Below are 27,994 nucleotides of genomic sequence, written 5' to 3'. Positions count from 1 at the left end.
TACATCAATTCCTCCTCATTGGGGCGCGAAATAGTCCTCCAGAGAGATAGATAGATACCTTTATCATCCCGCGGGGGAAATTCAGTCGCCCAGAGGAGGCACAGCAGTTAAGGTTACAGTCAGAGTTACAGGTAAGACAGGCGAACGCCTGTGAGTGAATCTGACTAGAGACCCCAGCGCGTGCGTGCGGACATTAAGCAACAATGTTGCCACTGGTGTAGCTTGTGGTAGACCTCCGTGCGCGTGGTAGATTGGTCCAGATAGAGGAGAGAGGGTCCATTCCATTCCGGAGACACACGTTCTAGAGATGGATCTGTTCGTCTGATGACAACGGAGGTAAGACCCAGTATATTTAAACATTAATAGCGATCTGAACCAAAACATACAGTTTCTTCCGAAGAATGTTGCAACAGTTGGCAAGTAAAACATTATATCTATATGATATCTCTGCAATAACTTCAAACGCTTGCTGGTTCACATCATTTTAACAGGAACGACGAACAGCTATAGTTTTTATCCATTCATCTTACACGTATTGATTGATTGATTGAATACTTTATTTAGCAGTTTGCAAAAAAGGGCAGAAAGTACAGTTCATTACAAAAGGATGCGAAAAAGGATTAAACCCAAGAAAGCTCTATGGCTTGTTTCCGTTGGGGTCTTGTGTATTCAATTCATCCTAGCCTAACTTTATTTTATTTGCAATAATAACTACAGCCACACTTCTCATTTCTGTTACCTAACCTAAGTTACCTTCACTTTTACATAACACAATGTGCAATAACATGCATTGCAAAATTGCATGCACTTAGGAATGTAGTATAGGCTATATTGTACCTTTACAATTACACTATCTGGGCTGGTAGCAGGTACAGTATGGAGCATAAATTGCAGATTGTATGAATCTCTTTGCAATAAATAACTGGTGCTCAAAGCTTTGTGGTATTAAAATAAAGATATGATTAGTTGACTTTATTGTAATTGAGTAAGTGATTAAGTTATTAAATCACTGTTCCATGTCGGCAATATTGATCGACAGGATTGAAATATGTGTGTTTTTATTAAAACAATATGTGGGAGTATGTTTGACACAGGCTTTGAAGCTGTGTGTGTTTCTCCCACGCTCCAGTGGGATGTCTCACTGCAGCCCGAGCTCTGACTGCAAACATGTATGGCTACTGAGCATCAAAGTGTGCCTATAGGCCTTTACTGTATGTGCATATGTGCATGCTTGTGTAGCTCAGTGGGTACGCTTGCACACACATACGTGTCAATATTTATACAGCATTGGTTCTCAAACATTTTCATGTCAAGGACCCCCAAATTGATATGTATTTGGTCACAGACCCCCATCTGAAAAGATGCACTGTGCCAGGGACCCCCCATGAGAGAAAATCTGCGTTCAATTATTTTCCAAATTATTCAAAATAGCTGTATTAACAAATTTCGCTTGGGACCCCCAGGAACTGCGTCAAGGAACCCTGGGGGTCCCTGGACCCCACTTTGAGAACCACTGATGTACAGTACCTGTGTTCGAAATCAATAGTGTGAAATATATGACACATGCGTCTTTGTACGTTTTTTTGTTGTTGTTGCATTTTAAGCCTTATTTGACATGGATAGAGGAGAGAGAGAGTAGGGGAATGACAAATGGTTCAGCCCGCTGGACTCGCTGGTCAGGGCATTGCACCCCTATGTGGTATGTGACCTATCGCAGTGGTTCTCAAACCTTTTCATGTTAAGGACCCCCAAATTGACACTTATTAGCACGCGGACCCCCATTTCAAAAGATATGCCAGGGACCCCCATAAGAGAAGATTTTTTACGGCTCTAGCAGTGATTCTCAACCATTTTAATTTCAAGGACCCCCAGTTTGACATGCATTAGGGCTACAGACCCCCATTTAATGGCATTTCTATCACTTGGACCGCAATTTCTATTGTAAAATCTATGTCAATTTAACTCTGAGAGTGTACAAATGTGAACCAAGTGGACCCTAACGGGTCCATTTGGTTCCATTTGTACACTCTCAGAGTTACAGACCCATAAGGGTCCATTTGGTGCCTAATCTATCATTTAGCTGGGGACCCACTGGAACTCCCTCAAGGACCCCTGGGGGTCCCCAGACCCCACTTTGAGAACCAATGACCTATCGGGTCACCCAAACACATTTGTAGGTGCACAGCTAAATCCAGAGTGTTATTTTAAGTGAGTGTATAAATGGACCCATACGAGTCCTTTCCTCCCTAATCCTTCTCATGCTGCAACCAGCAGGGCAATTTGATTAATTGTCTTCTAATTGCCTCCTGCTGTAGTTAAGTAACCTCATCATTTTAGCTAAGGGGCTTTCTGTCCAACAATGGCCATACATCATCTACATACTGTACAATAGATCAGGTGTGTCCGCTGCACACTTCCATATTGCGATGCATTGTTGTAGATCTGTTATTTTCACTGCTTTTGTGCGACGCTCTTGTTTGACGAAGTAGGGCATTAATTTACGAAAAAATATATAAAGTTGAAATATGGAGATATGAGGTTTCTGCCAGACCATGATATGCACTGCAGCATGTGCACCTGTGCACACAAATCTGAGTTAAATTATTTGACTGTTCTTGCATTAATTTTTCCCACTCTTCCAACATCACGGGTTCTCAGTGACTTTCTATTTCAAGTGTATATTTAAGCTCAACAATAAATAATTTAACTAACAGGACAACACAGTCATTGAAGGGTTTGATGCATCACTCGGTTGAATAGCTCATACGCTCTTTGAGAAATCTTAGCTGAATAATAGATTAGTTTCACAATTTTAGCTGATGCACTTCCATACAGGTCATTCAAAAGACTGTAATGGCTGTAAGAACACTTTCATTATGATGTTTTAATAACGCAGGATATGTCAAATGTATGCATTTAAATACATGCATCATACATAAAAACAAATAGGACTACATTAACGTATATTGCTGACCTAGAGTAGTACATAGACTAACTAAACTTTTTAATACTTTTATTCTCAAAGTGTGTTTAAAAGTAGTGGAAATAGTCAATCTACAGCCGATCTGGATATCTGCTAGTTCCACTATTTTTGAAAATATATGATCATTTTTCAACATGGAAACGATTATGGCGATTATGCAAAATAATGCAGTTATCTCAAATAATTGCGATTGGGCGATTATGTCAAAATTGTGACAACATACCACCTGGTAAATTGGATGAGGCCATTTGTCTTTCATCAAGAAGAGTGCTCAGCCTCAGCAGGTGTCCTGATGTTCAACTGTTCTGTGTGCATGGTGTTTGCACCACTGACGGTGGGGTGTCTGTATATTATATGAGGAGAGAGCACTCTGAGTCTTTATGGAAGCATCAACCATTATTGGTTTTTATTATTGTATTGTTCTTATCATAATTCCCTTGTAGTACTGGTTTGTCATAAGTATTGCAGTGATAAATAAAGAATGTGCCATGTTTCACGTTCTTGAAAAAGTGATGGAAGTGGTGATTATGGAAATCGGAGGCATGATCAGACAGCTGGAGGGGAGGCTGGACGTTTAAAGGAATGTTGTCCTCCTCTCCCGGCAGAGTAGTTCCGGACAAGCGGATTGAGTGGCACTGTCTTGCCCTAAGAGGACTGACCGTGGGTAGCTACCTGGGACGTAAGTTCTGGGCTTGATCCCCGGCTAGGTCACCTGGGCGAGGGTGTATGGTGCGAGACCCGAAACACCTGTTGACCCCAGGCTACGACACTGATGATACGTCCCAGGTGGCAGGTGCAGCCATGTGATGTTTTTTTCGTTATAGTTATTCTATTTATAGTGGCTCATAGGAATAGACTACGTGACAACCAGGAATAGTTTGGTGACCACCGGACAGACGAGTGACAGACGAGTGACAGCCGGAATGTAGACGGCATCCGGGAGCAGTATGGGTTGGCGCCCCAGCTTGTGTCTTCCGTGAGGAAGAAGCCCAACAAATCCACAGTGAGGCCTTTAAGGAGGGCCATTCAAGCAAGCCGCAAGGGGAGCCTGCAATACCACCACGGCCCAAGAAACCATCACGCCAGAATGAAATGTTTGGAGCGGGGGAGTCTGGTGCAACGCTCAGGTCCTGGACCTGGTGAGATGGAGGAGGAGCCCGGCCAGGAGGCCATCCACAGAGCCTAGTCCCTCCGCTTGCCAGAGTCTCTCCTCTCCCCCGGTCCCGGCAGAGTAGTTCCGGACAAGCGGATTGAGTGGCACTGTCTTGCCCTAAGTAAGAGGACTGACCGTGGGACGTAAGTCGGGGCTTGATCAACCCCGGCTGGGTCACCTGGGCGAGGGTGTATGTTGCGAGACCCGAAACACCTGTTGACCCCAGGCTACGACACTGATGATACGTCCCAGGTGCATCCATGTGATGTTTTTTTTCGTTACCGCCGCCAAATTTATTATATTTTCACCAGAAACAGACTGTATGAAATATGAGTGACTGACTATCGTAAACGATACAGAGCCACCTTCCTGACAACAGTTCCACAGTTTTTGGAACAAAATGAATTGAGATACATAACAATAACACCCAATCATCATTATCTAGGAGGAAATAGGCCAGTGGCATGCATGCATGTCAACTTTAAAACCCTAATACGGTCATCATACTGGCAAGGGAAAACAAGGGTGTGTGTGTATACTGTATATACTGTACACACAAGGGCTAACAGGACACAGGTGAACAAGATGGGCAGTTAACCACTTAAACCCTATACTGTACTTGTTTGAGTCCCTCAGGGCTCTAGTGACCTTTTTGTTTTGGCTCTACATTAATATATCTTCGCTGAAAATAGCCGATCTACAAGCTCACAATGCTTCGCAGCAACGCATTGCATAGATTGGTTATTTTCTGTGAATGTTTCCCCCGCTATACGGATACTGGGGTTTAAATGGTTAACACAGGACAGGCTGAGGGGAATGAGCCATAGAGGTATAATATAACTAGAGGGCGGATTGCCCCGCCCCCAGCTATCATTTCAATGAATGTGCTCACTGGCGTTTTGAAGCACCCGGAAACCTGCCGGAAGTAGAATTATTGGTTCGATTTTGACCCCCCATAGAGTTATGAGCATGCGCACTAGTGTCCTTTTTGCGTTCTACGGCAGCCCGTGTGTCAAGGATTGAACGCGAGATATTTATTAAATACACTCGAGATGCATATTTATATGTAAATGCATATGTATGTATGTATAATATGTTTACATATTTATATGTATAAATATAAATATCTCTCAGTATGTTTTGCGCGTGCATGTATTTCTCCCCGCCTGCAGTTCCAGCTTTGGCCACTGGGGTGGCAGCTTCAATGTTTCTCAGCAACTCTGGGGGCTTGGAATGAGCAGGTGGAATAGAATGTGGGAGTGGCTAGAGGAGAGAGGCGGAGACAGAGACATAAAAACGGTGAGAGACAGAGACAGAAAGAGACAGACCGTGACAGGCAAATACAGCATTGTGGTCCAAAAAAAAAATGCAAGCTGCGAAAACTAACTTTTCACCCCAGAAAATCTAACGATCTCTTTACTTGTTTTTTCTTTTATTTTTTTCTCTTTTTTTTAAATTCCTGTAAATAATCACGCTATAATCATATTTATTGTCTCCCAGATTGCGTTGCAGTGTACATTATGACACTGTATGACATTAATATAACAGAATAACTATAAAAGATTTCAGAGATCTTCAGCTTACTCTGTATATTCCAAACCTTAAGCACTTCACTCACCCTAAAGTTATAATTTTGTGCATCCATTTTGGCCTGCTGTCAGAAAGAAAATATTATATTATATCATATTTATTATATATATATTATTATTATATTTTTGCTGGTCCATCACATCAACCACATAGATGGCTCACTTTCCCTCCATCTTGCTGGCAAATGTTTCCAGGTTTTCTTGCTGCCTGTATTTGAGTTGCATTATCATTTTTTGTAGGTTAGACAGGGCCAGACCCACTTCCCCCATAGCCTCATTTATGAAAATAAATAATATGTCTGAAACAAAAACGTCAATGAGAATCTGAATATTCTTTCCTTGTTTGTTTGCACACACAAGGAGTTTGTCTCAGTGAGGTTGGTGCGTTACACCAAATAACGACAGCATTAAAGGGCCATTTAACCCCTGGAAGAAGCTGCATTCAGTCAAAGTTCCCCTTATATTGTGGAACTTTAATTTAGAACAATCCCCCAGCAGCAGGTCATTCAGATCTGACAGTCAGCTGTACATGAAGACTCCACGGTCTAGCACAGTAAGGACAAGTGAAGTTGTGGAACAAACTCCCTTTGAGGATCAAAGCTGCCCCCACCCTACTGTACTTGTATAGGTAAAACATGCTTAAAGGGATAGTTCACCCATGTCATGTTGTCAGCATACTTAACCCATTGAGACCTGAGGCGATTCTTTAAAAAAAATCTAAATCCTAACAGTTTTTTGAAAAAAATATAAAAAATATTTTTTCACGATTTTTTAAAAATAGCAGATCTACAAGCTCGTAGCGCGGCACTCGCTATGAGCTTGTATATCTGCTATTTTTGAATAGCCAAAGGCATCTAAAGTGACACAGAAGCGTTCCAGGTATCAATGGGTTAAAGGAGCACGTCACCCATTTTCAACCTTATCTTCCTATAATTGGTCCTCATAAGATAATGAGGAACCATTTATGTCTACTTCTCAAAAGTGGGGTGTGGACGGTTTAGAAAGGGCCTACCGATGATATTATCTTAAACAAGATTTCAAACAGATTTTTTGTATTGGTGCAAAAATAATAGCTTATCATTTCAGCATGCTAACTTCACAGGAAGAGAAAGTCTTGTGTATGTTCCATCAGGACGATCCCAGAGCTCTTTATTTGTTGTCCATGTTCTGGCACTGAAGGGAAGGATACTTTGTTTCCACGCAGGCTTTCAAGGTTGATCTCGGAAGCTCTCGGAAGCTCTTGAGACGTCTGACTGCCATTTTGGATGAAACTGTCCTTTCCTTGTCAGGAAGTCCTTTCTGCTGCTGACTACATACAACGCTAGGTATTTGAAATCTTCAATTTTCTTTATGTCAATACCGTTCATGGAGTGCATGGGTGGATGTCTGGATGAGCTGAGTCTTCATTCAGAATCAGAATCATTATGTCTTCTTGGTATTTATCATTGGCTGCTGACACTTCAAGGGATAAATACATGCGTTCAGCTATGAGTGTTATCTGCATAGTCTGCATGGAGGTTGGCCACTTCTGGCTTTTATGACCAAATATTCTGCCTACTGTGAGACCTTTGGAGGAGTTGGTTTGGCAGGCCCATGCTTGCCTGCAAGTGTGCACAAACTTGCTCCAGGTCAGTAACACTGGAGGCCATTTTTTACGATTTACAATGTTATTGCTGTTACAAAACCTAGGCTTATAGGTGTGAACGTTACATGGAGAATAGAAAAGCATCAAACAAAAGAATAGACCATAATACGTTTGATGCATTTATCAGATATACATTTATTAGGCAACACATACAACCTGAAACCATATAAAACCATTGCTTACCACATACTGCATTATGGATAATTATTGAACACTATGTAATGCACAGATGGAAAAACAAGTCCTTGCATGTGAGAGAGCCATCATCGTCTATAACCACAGTATCCATCCTCTGAACAGTTTTCATGAACCATTGGAAACAGACGGCACATGAAACTCCTCTGTGGACTTGGGGTCCTTTCTGTCCCCATATTTGCTGGCAGAATGTACAAGCTACTTTTTCACCCATTTCTCTTTGATGAAAGAAGAATAGTCAATTTAGCAACATTCCAGGGCCTGGCCAACAGCCGCAGCTGAGGGACGCACCATCCTCAACCATCTGTCTATACTCTATATGTTTCGCTTCATCCTGTTCTGTCCCACACTCAATCAGTGTCCTTGGACTATTTCATACATAAAACACCACCTATCATGAACACAACATTCAATCAACCCCAAATTGGAATCACATTGATGGGCCTCTATAGAGCACCTACAAAAGCACTTTCACTTCTGCCCCTTAACAACACTATTTATCCCTGCAGCTTCCTCAGGTCCTGACAGCTGCAACCATTGACTTACACAGCCCTGGGTAGGCAACCCAACCTGGTGGTGATGTGCGCTCCACGGGGCACCCCTTTCTAGTTGAGTATAACTTTTCTCTTCACCTTAAAAGTTCAAAATAATGCATTAGAAGTCTTAACACCCTGTGAACAACAAGTGTTATTGCACAATCCATGCCCTTCCACACATTTTTGCCTGACTAAATTACTTTTAGTCCCACATTAGGTACAGTAAATCATGCTGTCCCACTTTCCAAACCATATTTCCCCAAAGCAAGACAACAAAAATGATAATTGAAATAACATAATTTAGAGTATGCTGTATTTACATTATATATATATATATATATATATATATATATATATATATATATATATATATATATATATATATATATATATATATATATAATTTTGATGAACAGTGTCATATATATAGAGCTCTCACAATTACACATTTAAGTTGACGATTAATTGTCACTCAAATAATTGCGATTAACGATTTAATTGTGTGTTTGGCATTGAACATTGGAACATATGAAACCTGTTAGGCTTCGTAATCAAAAATTGCACAAGGCAGATATGACAAGTAACTGAAATATACAAAGAGCAATTCACCCTAGGTTAAATCTAAATGTTTTCAAGCTGTGTACAGTAGCTACCTAAGGACCCTGTAACATTAAGTTACTGTACATGTAGTGCCTTTCTAAGCTAGCTATATACTTACACTTACTATTTGTGAGCGGGTACAGTGCTTTAGGCAGCAAGGGGGCATTTTTCATTTTTCATTTTATTACAGATTGTTAAAGTACAGAATATAAGCTTTCATATGATGTATCATTCATTGAAATTGGAACACATTTGAAGAAGATGTGATCATTTGAATCTTGTCATCTTTAATAGTCTAAACTGAGATAATCCCTTGTAAAGAATTTCCACTTTCTAGCACCTCTCAGCTCCAGGTAATGGGCGTGAACAATGGGTAATTTATTCAACCTAGCCACTCCTCTAACCACTCCCCCATTTTCGGATTTTTACTGTGGAAAGCAACTAAGTACATTTACTCAAGTACTGTACTTAAGTAAAAAAAAATTAGGTATTTTATACATAGGCTATTTGAAAATAGCCGCTCTACAAGCTCACAATGCGCATTGCAACGTGTTGTGAGCTTGTAGATCAGCTATTTTCAAACATTTGAGTACTTTTACTTTAGGTACTTTAAGTATATTTTGATGCCAATACTTTTGTACTTTTACTTTGCTTGAACGTAACATTTTGAGCACAGGCCTTTTACTTTCTATATTGTGGTGTTGCTACCACCAAGTGCTTCTTCCACCACTAAATTTGACCCACTGGTAGTCGACTATAGTCGAGGTTTACCTACTAATGATAAAGACACGCACAAGCTAGGTCCTGGATTAACTCCAACCTGGTGTTTGCACTCTCCATTTACAACCCGTACATCTACAGAAACGTTCAGATTTCAAATATAAAGTCCTTACCTCATGACAACGGATGTTACCATTCACTTCGGGTGGGTCTAAGTACCCGTATCTTCCATATTGTTCAATAAAAAGCATTTTAATCCGATCGGCGGCCATTTTCTCATAGTTATAACGTATCAGGAGTGCAATACCCCCCCCAACCGATACGGCCGCGTAGTTGAAAAAAAAAACCGGAGATGGCCATCAATCGGATCAAAATGCTTTTTATTTAACAATAAGGAAGATACGGGTACTTATGAGGGCCCGTACATAATTATAACACCCATGGTCATGAGATAAGAACTTTATATTTGAAATCTGAACGTTTATGTAGATGTACGAGTTGTAAATGGAGAAATGCAAACACCAGGTGTACGTTCTGCCATGACGCTTGGCGACGAGCTAACAATGCTAAAGCTCCTAGCCTCGTTACTCCACTGTTGTTTTGGCCACATCTTCAGTGAAATACTTCCATACGAACGTCGAGCGGCCTGTTGTTTAGCTGGGGCTGACCTCACTGGGGGCTGTGTTCGCTACAATCTTATATTGTTTATACAACTAGATTCTGTCCCGAAAAAGACTAACGCAATCTGGCCGCTTCCTAGCCCTGGTCCAGAGCGTTAGTGAGATTATTTTTATTTACTCCACTGCGCCCTCTACAGATCTGGACAATTTGAACTTACCATTAACCAAATCTGTAGAGGGCACTGTGGAGTAAATAAAAATAATTTCCGTTTTGCGGACATTTTCTGCCCAAAAAGTGTATTTTACAGAGTAGCTGGGGTGCTGAGAGGCTTCCCACCTCCGAGAATAGACTTTCAACAACACAAAACAGCCTTTGTTTCAGTGAGTAGCGAAATGGTTTTGTTTATTTTCACTACTCTTGAGTCTTCCAGGGCGTTAGAGGGAACTCACTAACGCTCTGGACCAGGGTCCACCGTGGTGAAGTTAGTTTCAGCCTCAGGTTGAATATTCACCCAGTGGATATTACTCCAGTAAAGTAAAATACCTCAAAATTGTACTTAAGTACAGTACTTGAGTAAATGTACTTAGTAACTTTACACCACCACAGAGAGGAGCGAAACTGATGGGCGGGGATTAGGCTTGTAACCGGAGTACAATGCCTAGCTATGACCAATCGAAACCTCTCGGGTTAGCAACTCTCTACCAAACTCTCCGCCCACAGGACTCACAAACAGGCACACAGACTAGCAGAATAGGAGCCTACTTTACTATACAAATTTAACCATTTAATGACGTTAAAACGGATATCTGTTGGGATTGAAAGCTTGCTCGACATTCGAACTGTGTTAATATGGAAAAAAACGAAAATCAGCCAAAAAAAAAAAAAAGTTATTTTGCTTAGTTTCTACCGTTTCTCATCTCGCGAGTTGATGCCCGAAACACCAGGCCTGCTCACATTTGTTCAACTAAATTGCATTATAGTTCACATTCCAATTTCTCACCTTATCTATAACTCCAGATTATGTCCCTGTTTGGCCACTGTTTTCAGCATGCCTTGCCTTCTTCCTGTCTGTGCTGCCTGCATGTGACCAGATTCCATAATTTTACATGGATGTGAATCAGCTGGTTGGAGCTGAAACTGAATTTCCCTTTCTATTTATAGGATGAATAAAGGTCCATAAAGCCCCATAAAGGTTTGTGCGCTCATGTAATATTTTCATCTTGATTACAGACCTCCCATCTTGATTACAAACTGCGTCAGCCTTATAACGAAATCAATTTCTCCATGAGTATCTGAGGTTTCATCTCATCCCTAACAGTTTCAGAGTATCAGTAGACATTCAATCTCCACGATCTTAAAATTGTCAGTCAACCTCATCAGAAGGTCAGCCAACCTCATCAGAAGGTCAGAGAGGAGAGGAAATAGTCTTGTTAATGTGTCTGTGGCTCCTCAACACTCGTCTGTACATTGATTAATTTCAACACCTTGATATGATCCGAAGAATGCCACGGTCTGAAAAACACCACTGCTTTATGTAATGCTAGACATTGGTCACACACAACCAGGAGCTCAAACACTCGACTCCCAAGTGAACCTCCTGTACTTGCAGGGGACTTAATTAGGAAGTCGGCTTTAGAGGCAGTGCACCTGGGTTTCATCACACTCTGCCTCTGACTCACTGACGAATCATCAGGAATGGGGAGCTGGCTGTTGCCGAGGTTTTATCTGAATTTAAAAAGGACTGGGGCTGAGCTCCTGCCATGCTTTGCTCCTGCAATGCTTTCATCTCTCTAGACACTGAGCCAACCCTGAGCCGTTAACTAACCTACTGTATCTCTTTCGGGCTCACATTGAACTTTCAAAAGAAGGGGAAACACTTCTTTTGACTCACAAGTGAACCTTAATGCAAGAGGAGGTCAAGGAGTGTTACATTCTCCATGGGCAGACACTGGAGATCCTTGTGACCTTTCACCTCTACCTTATCAGTGTTACATTGGATTGTTTCTTCACACTTCTTCTTTATGTCATTTTTGTTCCTCAACCTCTAATCTAATCTTTATTTAACTGGCTCTTTCTTGTAAAGAGAACCAGCTAAATCATGGACTATAGCAATGTTGCTTGATAAAGTGCTTTACCGAAGTGCCAATGCAAGATTCTCTAGTAATTGTTCTGCCGTCATATCGCCATTCTCAAGCCGAGCGGATTGTCTTGGTTATCTATACATAGGGCTGGCATAAATATCTCCAGGCCAGAACCTGTGCAGGAATAATGCTGTTCTCCATACATCAGGCAGTCCTTTGGGATTGCCTGTTTGCTTGGGGGTTGGAGGAAACCATGCCGGAGAGAGTAGGGGAGGGGGCTTTTTTCCATCCTTTACATTTTTCTCCCTGGGGCATCTTGTTTACCTGTAATGCTTCTTTGCCATGGTGCTCTACCTTTCCTATGCCATTCACTCATCCATTAAATCATTTTCCATCACATGCTTATCCTGTGTGTGTGTGTGTGTGTGTGTGTGTGTGTGTGTGTGTGTGTGTGTGTGTGTGTGTGTGTGTGTGTGTGTGTGTGTGTGTGTGTGTGTGTGTGTGTGTTGCATGCAAAACCAAATGTTTCACATCGTCTTGTTATAGCGCCACCAGGAGGCAGATTTTTGCAAAACACATCTCTTTATACTACTCCTACAGATTTTGTCCAAACATCACGCAAATTGGTACACATTATCTCTATAGTCATGTGATCAAGTCGGATCTATCTGATTTCTCATATTACATCCTGATTGGCTAAGATTCCAAAGTTTGCAGGAGTGGACAGTTTTGAACATAAAGCCTCAAATCATGAACGCAGCGTCCGATTGTCGTGAAACTTTGCAAGCGCTTTAACTTTGCAAGCGCTATAGTTTTGCCTATAACTCTTGAACCGTAGGTCATACAATGAAAAACATTTTCCCCTGGATTCCTTGGATCATTACGCAACTCCCCAAATAAGCCACGCCCATTTCCACATGACAATATTAACACCATTTTGCGTTTTCTTTGCAAAACACTGTTTTTGCTTCTACTCCTACCGATTTTGTCCAAACCTAACCCAAATTTGTAGACCTTTTCTCTGTAGTCATGTGATCAAGATGTATCTGTCAGTTTTTCTGGATTCCATTCCGATTGACTAAAATTGGCTTTCAAGGTTTTCTGGAGGGGCCCGTTTTGCACGACATGCTACAAGCACCGCTGGACCGCTCGGCGTGAAACTTTGCACGCACACTCCCAGTTTGCCAAGGAAGAATCTCCACCCAATTGTTTTTCAAACCGGTTAGTTATAGCACCAGTGACGCGTTGCTAGGTCTCTACTAGGTTGGGGGCTTAGCCCCCCAGGCAACGGACACGCAGCGCGCGTGCATGTGTCCCTCCCCCCCGCGCGCGTGGATTTCGGCGGATTTGGGTACTTTTCCCCCCGTTTTTTGTTACTTTATTTCGGTTTTAGGGTTAGGGGTAGGGTTAGGTTAGGGTTATAGATATATAATTCTAAAAAATAAAAAACGTTTTTTTATTTTTGTTTTAAATTTTTTATTGGTGGCTTTGGATAAAACATTGGTGGCTATAGCGACCGAAGCCCCCGCGTAACGACGCCCCTGAGCGCCACCATGACACAGATTTATGCCCAACATATTTCTTTTTACTATCTTATCCAAACCTCATGCAAATCGGTATACATTGTCTCTGTAGTCATGTGATCAACACATATCTGTCATATTTTTCATATTCCATTCCGATTGGCTATGATTGGCTTTGTGGCCCGTTTTGCACAAAATGCCACACACCATGAATGCAGCGCCCGATTGCTGGGAAACTTTGCACGCTCTAAGCCAAGCAAGAACCTCAATCCCAAATCTTTCTAATCTTTTCATGGTGGCGCTACAACAGCCCACTTCACGTTTTGGCCTACAGTATGACTCTTGAACCATAGGTCGTACAATTAACATCTTTTTTTCCCCTGGATTCCTTGGATCATGACGCAACTCATAGGCTCCGTTTGTGCCAGATTAAATTTTCTGCCATAACCTTTTGCTACTACTACAGATTTTGTCCAAAACTCACCAAAATCGGTACTCATTATCTCTGGGTTCATGTGATCAACATATATGAGTCCGATTTCTCAGATCCCATTCCAATTGGCTAAGACTGCTTCCCAAAGTTTGCGGGCCCAGGGTAGGCAACACGGCCTGGCAAAGACCTGTGCTCCGAGGAGGCACTTTTCTTATTTGCAAGAGTCAACTCCTTCAACAGAAATCCACATTTTCTATTTCTGATGAAGAGGACTGATTTTCATATACAATGCATTATAGTTTGTCACACGTTTTATGGGAGGTAATTATCATATTGCCCTTCTGTCCTGAAGGGTCTCAGTTACAATGACATGACACAACTCCAGTCAGTGAAATGTTTGATTGGCCTTTTTGCCTTGTTGAGACCGGAAATACATATATATTTTTTCCCTAACAGTTCCCAACAGTATGTTGCTATATCAGTTGTGCTCCAACTTTTCCATTTCAAGGACCCCCAAAATGATATGTATTTGGCCGTGGCCCCCAGCTCAAAATATGTTGTTCTAGGGACCCCCAGAAGCACAGATCGGAGTAAAACAATTTCGCTTTAAAATAGGCTATTCAAAGATTTGCACAGATTTTCTACGATTTAAAAAACAATTGCAGATCTACAAGCGTGTCGCGCTATGACCTTGTATATCCGCAATTTTTTAATAGCCAAAGAATTCTTAAAATGAAGAGAATGCACAGATGTGTTCCAGATTCTGTCTCTGTCTCTCTGTCTGTCTGTCTGTCTCTCTCTCTCTCTCTCTTGCTCTCTCCCTCAATCCCTGCCTGTTATGGTCGATCAGTCAGTCTGCTCACGTCACGAAACAGTACCAGCCGGAAACCTCCAGCAGGAGTCAAGCAAAGTAACTGCAGGGCTGTCTGCATGCTATCACCAATTCTAACCCCAGCCTTTGTCTCCATCTCCAGTGTTGTCCTGTGTCCCTCTTCACCTCTCTTCATCATGCATTTGAAGAGAAATCAGTTCTCGCCCCATTTCAACACTAAATGGCACACAGCTAAATCTTCACTGTTAATTAAATTAAAATGGAGGTAAAGTGACCCGTCCATTTGGGTAAATTTTTTAAACTTTAACGCTGAGAATTTAATTTTAGATAAATTAGTTTGTCTCCCCACGTGTGAGTACTGAGAGTACTGGTTAGATTAGATGAGTGGTTGTATATTCGGCCGCAGCAGACCCCCATTTGAAAGGCTTTTGTGCCAGGGACTCCCTATATGAGAGGATGTGTCAAAATATGTCACCATTATTCAAAAATAGCCGATAAATAGCCCAAAAAACAAATAGGGCTTAAGTGTTTAAACTGTTTCTCATTTTGTTGGAAACCTGCTCAAGGACCCCTGGGTTTCCACGGACCCCACAGTGAGAACAAGTGGATTAGATTAACAGTGAAAGCACATCATGTCTGTTATTATCGCCAGGCTGTGATTATTACTTGATTTGTTATCCCTTTGGTGGTCTTTGGCCTGTCACTTAGCATGGTGTCACTTAGCATGGTGTCACCAAAGACTCTGGTGTAGCACACCTCAGTGCTACGGCATCTGTACCCTCATTAATCTAGACTCTTGCTCCATGGTTGCTATGGCAACAGCCATGGAGAGAAAATGGAGTCCATCACTCAACTAAACGTATTTCTCCAGTTCAGTTGCATAAAGAGCTTGTGGTTTGGTTGCCGTTTGTATAATAATCCAGACATGTCCAATAGTAATTTATCATATTTTCTTTTACAAATGTATTATATTGATAGTAATTTATTATATTTTCTTTTAATCATTTACTATATTGACGATTGTATTATTATTATTTTATTTATTATTATTATTATTATTATTATTATTATTATTATTATTATTATTATTATTATTATATATAAAATAATTATATAATGCACCTTGTTAGATTTAAAGGACAACAAAAAAAAACAGTCTAAGGGAGATGGGGCCACTAGGGTCCCTATGTCTGAAGATATCAGGGTATCAGTTACATCAGTGGTTCCCAAACCTTTTAGCTCGAGACCAAAAAGATAAATTAGGCGTACGGCTATTTTCACTATTTCTTAAACATTTGTTGTGTAATTTAGGGAATTTCTTTGATTATTTTTTATTTCATTCATGAAAATCCTTCTGAAAAATGTTTGCATTTGTTTTAAAATGTTTTGGAAATCTTTTAAAATAATAATAATGAATGACACCATTTTGATAACAAAAAATAAAGGGATATTCCCTCGCGACCCATGAAAATGGATTCACGACCCACAAATGGGTCCCACTCCCGACCCACTGTTTGGGAAACAGTGAGTTAAATCACCACTCAAAATCCATCTTTTAATTAATCCATGCTTTGCTTGTGTCTATTGCTTTATTTATTTCACTTTTGTTTTAAATTCATTGTTTTATGTTTACAATTGTACTGACTATGTAGATTATTATTATTATTCAAATTTTACTACTAATAATAAATAAATAATATAGTAAATAAATAAATACATTTCAAAGATTTCAACATTTAAAAAAGAATTGCAGATAAGTTTATAAGTTTATAAGTTCACATTGCATCAAATTGTGATGCATTGTGAGCTTGTAGATTGGTGATTTTCAGTATTTGTCATACAATGAAGTACAGTATAGGGCTTATGTTTTTAAAGTGGTGGAAGAGAATCACATTGCCCTCCAGGTTACAGCAGCTTCTTGCTCTTCGTCCATGTTTTTCTAGCAGTAATTCTATAAATCTGATATTGATCATTAGGAATAACCACATCGTAATCAATTTGGTTTTGAGTATACATTAACACCACTCAATAAAGTCACTATTTCCCTGACAATAAAACCATGACAAATAAATTGTGGTTTGGGTTTAACAGTGGCTCTTCAGCAGAGGGTCCGGGACCCTTAGGGGGTCCTCAGAATATTTTAAGACCAAATCTCAAGTTCATAATTATAATACTAGACAATCCGACAATCTCCATCCTCCCTTCAGCCGTACCGCTTATAGACAGTTCTCTATTAAAGACAGAGGTTCTTTACTCTGGAATACACACATACTTATTGCCAACTCCTCATCTTCACTCAGTAACTTTAAACATAGACTGAGGGCCAGCCTGATGAATCAGGTCTCTCCACTTGCTTCTACCATATAATGTAGCACACACACACACACACACACACACACACACACACACACACACACACACACACACACACACACACACACACACACACACAAACACATATTCAACTGCACACAAGGTACTTGTTGTTTGTCATGTCTTATGTTTGATTACTAAGTTTAACTTACTACTTGTTTATTATTTTAGGTGAGAACCTTGTATAAGCCCTATATGTTTCCTTTCTCACCTGCTCTTATTTCTGCGTTGTTTTAATAATGTTACCTTTGTACTGTTTTTTATTGTGCGAATAAATAAATCAAGTCAACTACTACTTGAACCCTAGCGTACCCCTATTCTGGGGGAAGCATCTGCCGAAAATAGCCGAAAGTATTGAGGGTTAAATGTCTGAAAATGCACATGAACAAAAAATATGAACCGACACAACACTGATGAGTGCTGTCAAGCAAGTCTATGAAGCTTTGTATGAAATCTATGAAAAAGTTTAATCTGCAACACAATTTAATACAATATGTAGTAGGGGTCCCTGCTTCATCACTCTCTTCTCCTTGGCCTGAAAAACATTGAAAAACATTGAAGACCCCTGGTTTAAAGAGCAAAGATCGTAACCAATTTTGTGTCATGTTGCTAAATATATAACTTTTTGCTGATCCATTGCGACGCCAGCTGATTGCCCATGGGTCTGATTACTTAGCTCCATTCAGTACGCCCATTCTTCTGAATCCTGGCACATATTAGTGATCGCCTGTTGTGCTGGCCTGTGGTTCCGGCAGCTTGCGTGGATGCATGGGCCCAGCCTTCAGTGAATTCAAGATGGTAATCAGAGATACTGATGGGAGACAGACGGTGGGCTGGATTGATGCATAATGCAGCACCTGTTCAATCTGCAAGCACATGTATAGTATAGTGAAGATGATATGTTACACAAAATGTAAAAGTTAGTGGGATAGATGTATGCTGAAGAGTATTTTTGTTCTTTTTTGTACATTTAAGCTATATCCTGAACATTTTAATTAGATAACTTTTCTATCCAAAGTTATGAGCTTTCAAGTTGTCTGACACTTCCGGAGGGAGAGTAATGTTCTTTGATTCTTTCCTCCACTGTTCATTTCTCATCTGTCTGCCTTGTGTCTCCCTTTCCGCCAGGACTGTCACTAAAGCTGTTATTGATCCCTGCGTCATGCAGGCTCAGCCCGGCGCACGGCGGGAGCTCATCAACAGCGTGACAGCCGACATATATGACAACTGAGTTGCTGCCATGGAAACAGACAGCTACACCTCCGGTCCGGCTACCGGCAACTGGGCCGGGACGATGGCTGACCTCGGAGGAACGGGTCTCCTCAGGGAGCTGGGCGCTGCGGGCGGCTCATCCGGCGGCGCCGCCACGTGGCAGGGCGTTCCGTATTCTCTGGGCTTCCAGGTGTCGCTGACCGCCTTCCTCATGCTGGAGCTCGTGCTCGGCTTCAGCAGCAACCTGACCGTGCTGGTGCTCTACTGGTCCCAGTCCAGCCTGGTCGACACGGTCAGCAACATGGTGACCGTCAACCTGCACGTGCTGGACGTGGCGGTGTGCGTGCTGTGTCTGCCCCTCACCCTCGTGGTCGTGCTGCTGCCCCCGGGACCCAACCTGGCTCTGCTGTGCTGCTGCCACGAGGCCTGCATCACCTTCGCCAGCATCGCCACCGCCGTCAACGTCCTGGTCATCAGCCTGGACCGCTACGACATCTCGGTGCGGCCGGCCAACAGGCTGCTGACGATGCGCCGAGCCGCGCTCCTCCTGACCGCCGTTTGGATCACCTCCGTGGGGGCGTTTTTCATCCCGTTCATCGAGGTGGAGTTTTTCAGTGGAGACGAAGAGGGTGAAGATGAGAGCAGGCTGATGACGCGCTCCTCCTCTTCGTCGTCCCCTGGGATTAGTGCCACCCTGGCGCCCACCTTGCGTAACCGGACCCTGCTATGTGTGGGTGGGCAAGGCTACCATACAGGACTTGGTATGTACTACCACCTTATTCTGCAGGTACCCCTCTTCTTTACCACTGTGGTGGTGATGCTCTTCACCTACTCCAGAATACTGAGGGCTCTGAACATCCGCATTGGCTCTCAAATTAAAAAGAGGGGCGGGCCCTCCAGCAGAGGGCACCATAAGAGGCAGAAGAGGAAAGCTGTGCCCGGCACGATAGAGAGTGGCGAGGCAGGAGGGGAACGTTGTACCACCGATGGCTCCAAGCAGCTCAGCCATCCTCCTCTCATTCCATCCCCTTCCCCCACTCCAACAGCAGCCACCCCTCCAGCCCTGTCTTCCTCCACTCCTTTGGTACCCTCCGCCGTTGGTGCTGCTACCCCCATGCTGGCCACTCTGGGGGTCCAGGCCTCCGTGTCTGCCATCATTGCCCTGCGGCGAGCTGTGCGGCGCCACCGGGATCGGCGCGAACGCCAGCGCAGGGTTTTCAGGATGTCCCTCCTCATTATCTCCACATTCCTCGGCTGCTGGGCTCCTTTATCTGTGACCAATGTTCTGATCCTGGGCGTGGGACCCAGCGATGCCCTGGTCAGTCTGCGCCTCTGGTTCCTGGCCCTGGCTTACGGCACCACTGTATCCCACCCCTTGCTCTATGCATTTACTCGCCAGAAGCTGCGCCGTGCCCTTCGTGCCAAGGTGAAGAAGAGGGTGGTGTCCCTGCTACAAGTGGACACATCACCAGGGGGCGCTGTCATTCACAATTCCTGGGTGGAAAACAGAAAGGGTGAGCAGCAGGTGCGACTTGAAGCCAGTGAGGCCACTGACCGCTGCCTGGCAGAGGCCCTGTGAGCCAGGCATAGAGTCTGGGCACATGTAGGTTAGCAGTAACCGGACAGGTGTCACAGGTTTGATCCATTATGATATTTTATGGGTGTATGTAATGTGAAAAATTGCATTTGACCTCTGGTAAATACTTTAATGTAACTACCAGCAGCTGAACACAGTCCCCTTATATTCCCCATGCAGCAGTAAACACAGAATGCATTGTTGTCTCCTGTGTGCGTATGCAACAAAGTGTCCAATATTGATACCAGCTGTTTTTAACGAATTAAAGCAGTTGAGCTTAGGTGAGTGTAGGTAGGCAGGTGTGCAGTGTTGACAATAAAGAAACAAACAGCACCTGGCTGTAAGCAGTCTTCACTTGCAGTTGAAATACTTTGTAATTTGTATTATATTATCTTTGCTATTATTTTATTTTGCAATAAGAACGTTTCGAATGATTTCACCTGTTTCCTAGTCTGTGTGTTTTCCACTTCCTGTCTATTTGATCCAATGAAATCCAATGAAACTGGTCAGATGACCAATGATATCCAATGAAATCGACAGGAAGTGGAAAACTCACAGCCTAGGAAACGGGTGAATAAGAACGTTATCAATTAAATCAACCACAACAAATACACACAGGTGTACATAATTTGCACTGTCAAAGACAGAAGCCTAGTAATTACATGTGGAGTTGTGTGCAATGTTAATGATCAAACACACTGATAGAAGCGTTTACATACTGTAACTACTCAAATAATGCACCCAGGCAGCTTCTACAGCAGACACTGAAATGTGGACACACTTAAAGGTGGGGTAAAGGCAGTGGTTCTCAACCTGTGGGTCAGGACCCCCAAGTCGGTCCCCACATGATTTTTGGGGGGTCCCCAGATGACAGTGAAGTGACAATTTAAGGACTTTTAAGACCTTTTTAATACAAAAAAAAAGACCATTACTGCATCAAAAGTAATCAACAAACTGGTCAAACATTGGCCAAACTGTCAAATAATTTAAGAAAGAGGCAAACATTGTGAAAATAGCCGATCTACAAGCTCACAACGCCTCGCATTGCGAGCCGTTGTGGCGCCTCAACTCCCACATTCCAAGTGCTTATCAGGGTGGGGGGTCCCCAGTTCAAATATGATTATTTTTGTGGGTCACGGCCTGAAAAGGTTGAGAACCACTGGTGTGAGGGGCTGTGTCCACAGACAGCATTTTTGAGTGGAGGAGCACATCGGATACCGTGTCCAGAACACTTCTTAATAATCGAGTAAAAGAGCTGGAGAGACTTTTACTGTAGAAACACTACAATGGCAATGATTGCTATCGGAGCAGAGCTATTTTAGAAGAAAAAATACTTACAACCCCTTTAAATACAAATAAATTACTTTGATTTAAGTCATAATACCCTGTCTTAATTTTGTGGTATTATGACCTAGAATTTGAAGGCGAAACAGGAGGCTGGTTGTTTGCTGAAAAAGAACAATGAGGAACAAGTTAAATCATTATTATAGGCAAGTATAGATACTAGTTTCACTTTGCCTGAAGAGTCATTATGATGATCAAATGTTTTTCATTGTTACAAAGCTCATTAATGTGAAGTGATGTTCCATCTCACCCTCTTTGTATTATATTAATATTATTATTTAGATTTTGTATAACAAAATGTGTCTTCGAAGTAACAATGCTTGGCCCATGACTTATGGGTATGTGACAAGCATAATCGTGGTCATACTATGTGGCAGGCTGAAGCAACTCATTTAGAATGCAATTACCTTTGTTAGAATAAGTCATAAATAACTATATATTCTGATAGGAACCATTGCTGTATAGAGTTTTTTTCTTTTTCTCCCCATCTCTCCAGCTCTTTAATAAACAGACAATGCATTTTCATATCGGGATACCAATTCTATCCAATCAGGAGAGAGAACTCATACAGGATACAGGATAAACAAGTGAAATTGGAAGTGATGACACAAAGAAATGAGCAGACACAATTGGAACTGGAACACTATAAAATTGAAGCAGATAAATGGGTACTCTCTTCTGATTGGTTGAAAATGTGCAACCCACCTGAAAATGTATTTTCTGTTTATTAAAGAGCTGGAGAGATGGGGAGACCCCTGTCGCTGAACAAACATTATATAGCAATGAATACTATCAGAATATCCTGACGTCACTGCCACTAGAGGACGCTGTCCCCCTGGGTCGTGGCTTTATTTTTTATGTTGAAATCCCCATTGGGGAATCTTAGATCGCCTCATATAAGATGTGTTTGAAAAATAAACACATCATCCCGGTGATTTTACTCATGGATATGAAGCATCGACTGAAGTGTACAAATGTACAAATTTACCCAAAGAGTAACACATTAGACGCTAGAAACGAGTCAAACGACCCAAAACTACATTTCCCATAAACGCGGCTGCTGTAAGGACAGTGATTTCAGACCCGGAAGTGTAGTTGGTGTGTTTATGTTTGGAACACAGTTCAGTGATCTAAGATTCCCCTATGGGGGTTTCAACACAAAAGATAAAGCCACAACCCAGGGGAGAGCACCCTCTAGCGGCAGTGACGTCAGACTTCGGTGCTCTAATAGTGCTCTAACCTTTTAACAAAATTGTTTTTGTTTTGACCAAAAAAATTCACTTACCCTACCTTTAACTCTATGTTGTTCATTGTTTTTGATGTGCTTACACAGTATATTGGACATTAACCAACCATAGCGTCCTTATCCGGGCCTGTCATAATTAGCAAACATTTTGCAAAAATAGGTGAACATTCTGTAAAATTGCATATCTACAAGCTCACAACGCATCATTTTGTGATGTGTTGTGAGCTTGTAGATCTGCTATTTTCACAATTTAATGTACATTATATACATAATTATATACATTATGTACAACAAAGTACATTTTACGGTTTAAGTGGTTATTTGACACTACTAGATTACATACAGGGCTTTAGTTGTGACAAGCTTCTAACTTTGTGTCACCACCTGGTCTCCCAATAGTCCGACAAGCGTTAGGTAGTGTGAGGTTAGGGTTAGGGACAGGGTTAGTTATAATGGGGCCAGTCGGACCAACGGGACGTCGGACTGGAGTGACCATCACCAAACATAATTGTTAATAGGATTAGTGTTTGCTGTAGACTTTGTACAATCTGTTGTTATATTCAGTGCTCCAATGCTGTCACAAACTTTTCACACACAGATTTAATGTGTTGCTGAATAATCGCACATTTTCATATATATATGAATATAACAACCCCCTTCAATTGCTGTATAATTTTCTTCCATAGTGTTGTACTTATGTGAATGCCTCACATTGCAAAAAATAAAATGAAAAAATACTAACAGAAGAAAATGTTGTTGAATTTTACTGACTTACTTTGCTTTACTTACATACATTTTGCATGCACTTTCTTTATTGAATGCATTAAGTATGAAATTTGCTCCTGGGCCGAAGACTTGCAGGGCTGAGCTTTTGTGACAGCATTTTTGTCCATAAAGAATTGGGCCAAAGAAGAAACCTGCTGTGAGAGAACCTTTTTCTTTCAAATGTGAATCGCTGCGGCCCGTCCGAAATTGCATACTAACATACTATTTAGTAGGCCTACGCCAAATTAAGTTTTAGCATGTCCAAAGTGAAACCCTACTGCTTAGTAGATACTAAATAGTAGGCTGAAAATAAACAGTGACACATTTATTGCTGGCACTGACTTTATTTTATCCATAGTTCCATGCTGAACTGCAATTTTGAAAACTACTGTATATATACTCAAATATGAACATCACACATTTTTGTAAAACATAGTTATGTAATCTGGTAGACACTAAATCACTTAGAGTTTAATGGGTGCAGAGTATGAAACTGAACGTAAACTCTAATCTTCAGTACCCTACTCTATGCATTGAACTCAATTTAAATGGCTCATATTTGCTAATACACTGTACTGTTGGAAAACGTTGTGTATAGGCTTTGTACTGTGTAGGAGGCAGGCGCTTCAAACCTCTGCAGTATGGATGAACTAATGTCATATGTGTGGGTTGCAGCCCTGCAGCAAAAAGCACTGCTGCAACACTTACACAGTAAAACAAGGCTATATAGAAATTAATATGTTAAAATGACAGATACAGAGATCTCCATATGGGCATAAAAAGAGACAGACAGATGGGTACAACGGATATTGCATAATCGGTGGGGAGTTATGCATTCTCAACTTGCATTGTTCCCGATTAGGCATAGTTACTATCATCATACCTGCCAACCTCAGACCGTCCGATAACAGGAGATTTTTTCCCAGTGTGTGGGAGTGTGCTGCCCCCCAGGACATTTTTAACAGAGTAGATGTAATTTCCAGTATTCTGGTGGATTTTGGGAGTTTGACACTTTTATCAGGCAAGACACACCATCTCCGGTTTACTTCCCGTATCTGCATAGTCTCGCGTCTCGCGTAGCTATCTGCGTGAAGTGGGCGGACGCCTTTTTAGGAGACCGGAAGCAGGTTGGCGTCCGCCCACTTCACGCAGATAGCTACACGAGACTATGCCGATACGGGAAGTAAACCGGAGATGGTGTGTCTTGCCAAATTATGTTGCGTGAGTCCTGTTTTTTTTGTCGATCTGCTGTTTTTGCTATTTTAGAATGTTTATGCTGAAAAGTAACAGTTTTGGCCATAATGAGGTTTCCGCCCGACAGACAATATATTGATATTTATATGTATGCAAAATTGCTGCTATACGAAAACGTATTGTTACTGCACTGTTTCTTATTTTTATTTTCATTTGTAATAAAATGTCACTGACATCACAAGGTATTCTTCATTTTATGTATGGTCCAGTATATTATTAATTCATATCAGTCACTGTATTCCAGTGGGGTAAAATATAACCCTAACCCTCAACAGTGGGATAAAATCAATATGGTACCGTCTTATGCAAATGAGCCATGCGGTCGAATGTAAACAAATCGCTAGTGCAGTCTGGATCTGTCATGACCGTCATGGATGAACTTCAACCTGGTGTTTGCACTTTCTCCATTTTTGACCCGTTCATTCATATAACATAAACGTTCGGATTTCAAATATAACGTTTTTGACCCTGGCGAGGGTGGGAGTTGAAAGTGTGACTTCTGCTTACTATGCGGCTGCTCTATCCATAGCTCAGTCGGAAAAGCTCTTGACTTCAGACCACAAGATCATGGGATTGAATCCCAGCACAGGAACCTTGGCATCTGAGCAATCTGGCTCCCACGGGTCTACTATCTTTTTTCGCCTTTATCATAAAGGTTGCTGGACAATATATAGAGGATGAAATGCTTAATTTATTAAATAATATAAAGGTAATATCAGATACATTGTAAAAAATGAGAGACATGACGCTTTATTTGCAATAGACAGTCTTTTATTATATTATTCCTAATTTTGCTCGTTTCCCCTGAAACCCCTAATACTGTTACAGAGTAGAACTGCCTGAATGCTGAATGGTTAGAGAGCCTGCCTGGCAAGCCATATATCCTAGGTTCGATCCCAGGCGTCAGCAATGTGTCAAAGTGTCCCTGATGAACAAGACACTTAAAAAAATTGTTCACCCATAAAATACTTATTTTCTATCAATTACAGTACACACTCCATGAAGCCTTGAATTCATGGAGATTTTTTTGTTTTTGACACATTCCTGAGCACAGACTCAGACACATTGGTTGGATGCATGGCGCATATAATAGGCTATCGCATTGTAGAATAGTAGGCGATAATTCCAATATTCACTCATGTTTAAGCCTAACTGAATTATATATTTATGGAATTGTATATAAATTGTATATATTTTTGGACGACTTGTGCATTTAATTTGTCGGCGATACTTTGCCATGCTTTCTCCCTGGATCCATTTATTGTGGCCGTCTTTCCTTTCTTGCTTATTATACATTTTACTTCCTCGTATGATTCCGGGGAGACATCAAATTTCTCTTTTGGGTCTTGAGTCCCAAGACTAAAGACCCAAAAGAGAAACTTGATGTCTCCCCGGGAGCCTGGGTCTTGACTCAAGACTCTTTTGGGTCTTGAGTATTGGGACTCAAGACCCAAAAGAGAAATTTGATGTCTCCCCGGGAGCCGGGACCCAAGCCTCAAGACTCTTGAGCTAAAAATGTGTGAACCACTGCCATTTAGAACAGTGGTTTTCAGCCTTTTTCATGCCAAGGACCCCTAAATTGATATACATTTGGCCGCGGATCCCCATATGAAAATGTTTTGTGCCAGGGACCCCCAGAAGCAAAGATTTGAGTTAAAAATGTTAGCTTTAAAAATGTATATATATTTCAAAGATATGCATATATTTTCAAGATTTTTCAAAAATAGCAGATCTACAAGCTCATAGCACGGCACTCGGAATTTTTGAATAGCCAAAGCTAAGTGGTTAAAAATGATTGTGACGCTATCAGTGGCGTACCCACCGTAGAGGCAGGAACAAAAATCTCGCCTCCCCTAAAAAATGAAGCAAAAGACTGACTGAAAAACAGGCATTGAAAAAAATCCAAAACAGAATAGTGGCACTCGGACCATTAGCCCGCCTCCTCGTCCATTCACGTGATCAGGCAGCTAATCACCACTGTATCCATTTAGCAGAGCGACCCTCACCTATATAGTGATGCAAACAGTGGCGTCCCCAGGATTTACATTTAGGGCAGGCGAGATCCCCCCCCCCCCCCCCCATCTATTACTCCCAAAAAAGACATTTCAACTCAATCGAAAATTGGCGATCGAAAACCGGCGAAAATTGCCGTTTTAAAGATGTTTTGGCAATTATCTCTGGAATGGAAGGTCCAATCTGCTCAGTTCAAAGCGTGTTGGATGCGTGACTTTGAGGACATTAAGCACGCAATGACACTTTTTGGGGTTTTTGGGTCATTTGTTTTTTTTAGGGGAGTCGAGATCTTAGTTGGGCAGGCGACCACCTGCCCTGCCTCTATACAGTGGGTACGCCACTGGATGCAAATGTATGCCTTTGTCTTCATGGGGTACCAGGAGTGCCAGGGGTGGGGGTCTGGGCCATCACCTGTACTCACCTGGCATAAAAGGGGCTCTGAGAGCAGCTTGAGCCATTCATTACTAAACTACAACATGAAGAGACCACGCTGAAGAATTGATTGATTGATTATACTTGGGGGGGGGGGGGGGGGATCTCGCCTGCCCTGTTTCATGAGTTGCTGCAGTGCTGCTGTTCAGCCACAGAGAAGAACGCCACTCTGGTTTTGGGCTCCATGATTGGTCAAGTTCAAGGATTCTGCTATCGACTTTCATGGTCTTTTATAGGAATACGTGAAGCCTGGCTTCATTATCCTGGCTCGACACAGTCTAGTTCGACAAAGTCGCTCCTTTTCAGCCTGGCTTGGCGTTCATGGAATGGAATAAACCAGGCTGTACGGAACAGACATTGTCAAACCTGGATTTGACTTAAATCCAGGCTTATTTAATTCTCCTTTCGTGTAATAGGCGGCTGGTCTACAAAAGACCTTGCATCTGTTTACATAACATGCTATCAAAATTATATTTTAGCCTTTGCAAAAGGCTCCATTATGTCTGGAGTTTATCCAGACATAATATACATAAAGCGACAGTAAAAGAGTAACATTCCCATTCTCTCAGAAAAAGGGTGTGTGTGCCAGAAACAAAGAGAGAGAGAGAGCCCACTCACACCTTCCAACAAAAAGAACGATCAAATACTGCCATTATGATTTATATCAAAAACTCAAGGAACTAGCAAATTAACATGAATGGCCGTGGCTGCATATCAGTGAGAGGTCACACAAAAAGGGTGGAATCCCCCAAAATAGGAGAAATGGAAGAACAGGAGTTGTCCAGGAGAAATGTATGTACTGAATGTATTTGTGTCTGGCAGCATTTTATACTCAGCTGAGCCAATGAAGTGTGAGTCAATCATGTGT

General features: G+C 41.7%; 1 protein-coding gene across 1 annotated transcript; it reads left to right on the top strand.

Annotated features, from left to right (window-relative positions):
• Positions 1–220: 220 nt before the first annotated feature.
• Positions 221–20,075, top strand: LOC308082351 (G-protein coupled receptor 22-like; the record flags this gene model as incomplete). The annotated part of the gene is made up of 2 exons (XM_080424072.1): positions 221–336; positions 18,413–20,075. The coding sequence occupies exon 2, from the start codon at positions 18,525–18,527 to the stop codon at positions 20,073–20,075; it is 1,551 nt and encodes a 516-aa protein (XP_080280198.1). The 5' UTR covers positions 221–336; positions 18,413–18,524.
• Between the last annotated feature and the right edge of the window lie 7,919 nt (positions 20,076–27,994).

This window comes from Gymnoscopelus braueri (genome assembly GCF_963280865.1).
Source record: "Gymnoscopelus braueri genome assembly, chromosome: 3".
NCBI lineage: Eukaryota > Metazoa > Chordata > Actinopteri > Myctophiformes > Myctophidae > Gymnoscopelus > Gymnoscopelus braueri.
The sequence above is the reverse complement of the archived record's forward strand: the minus strand, read 5'-3'. Positions and strand labels throughout refer to the sequence as shown.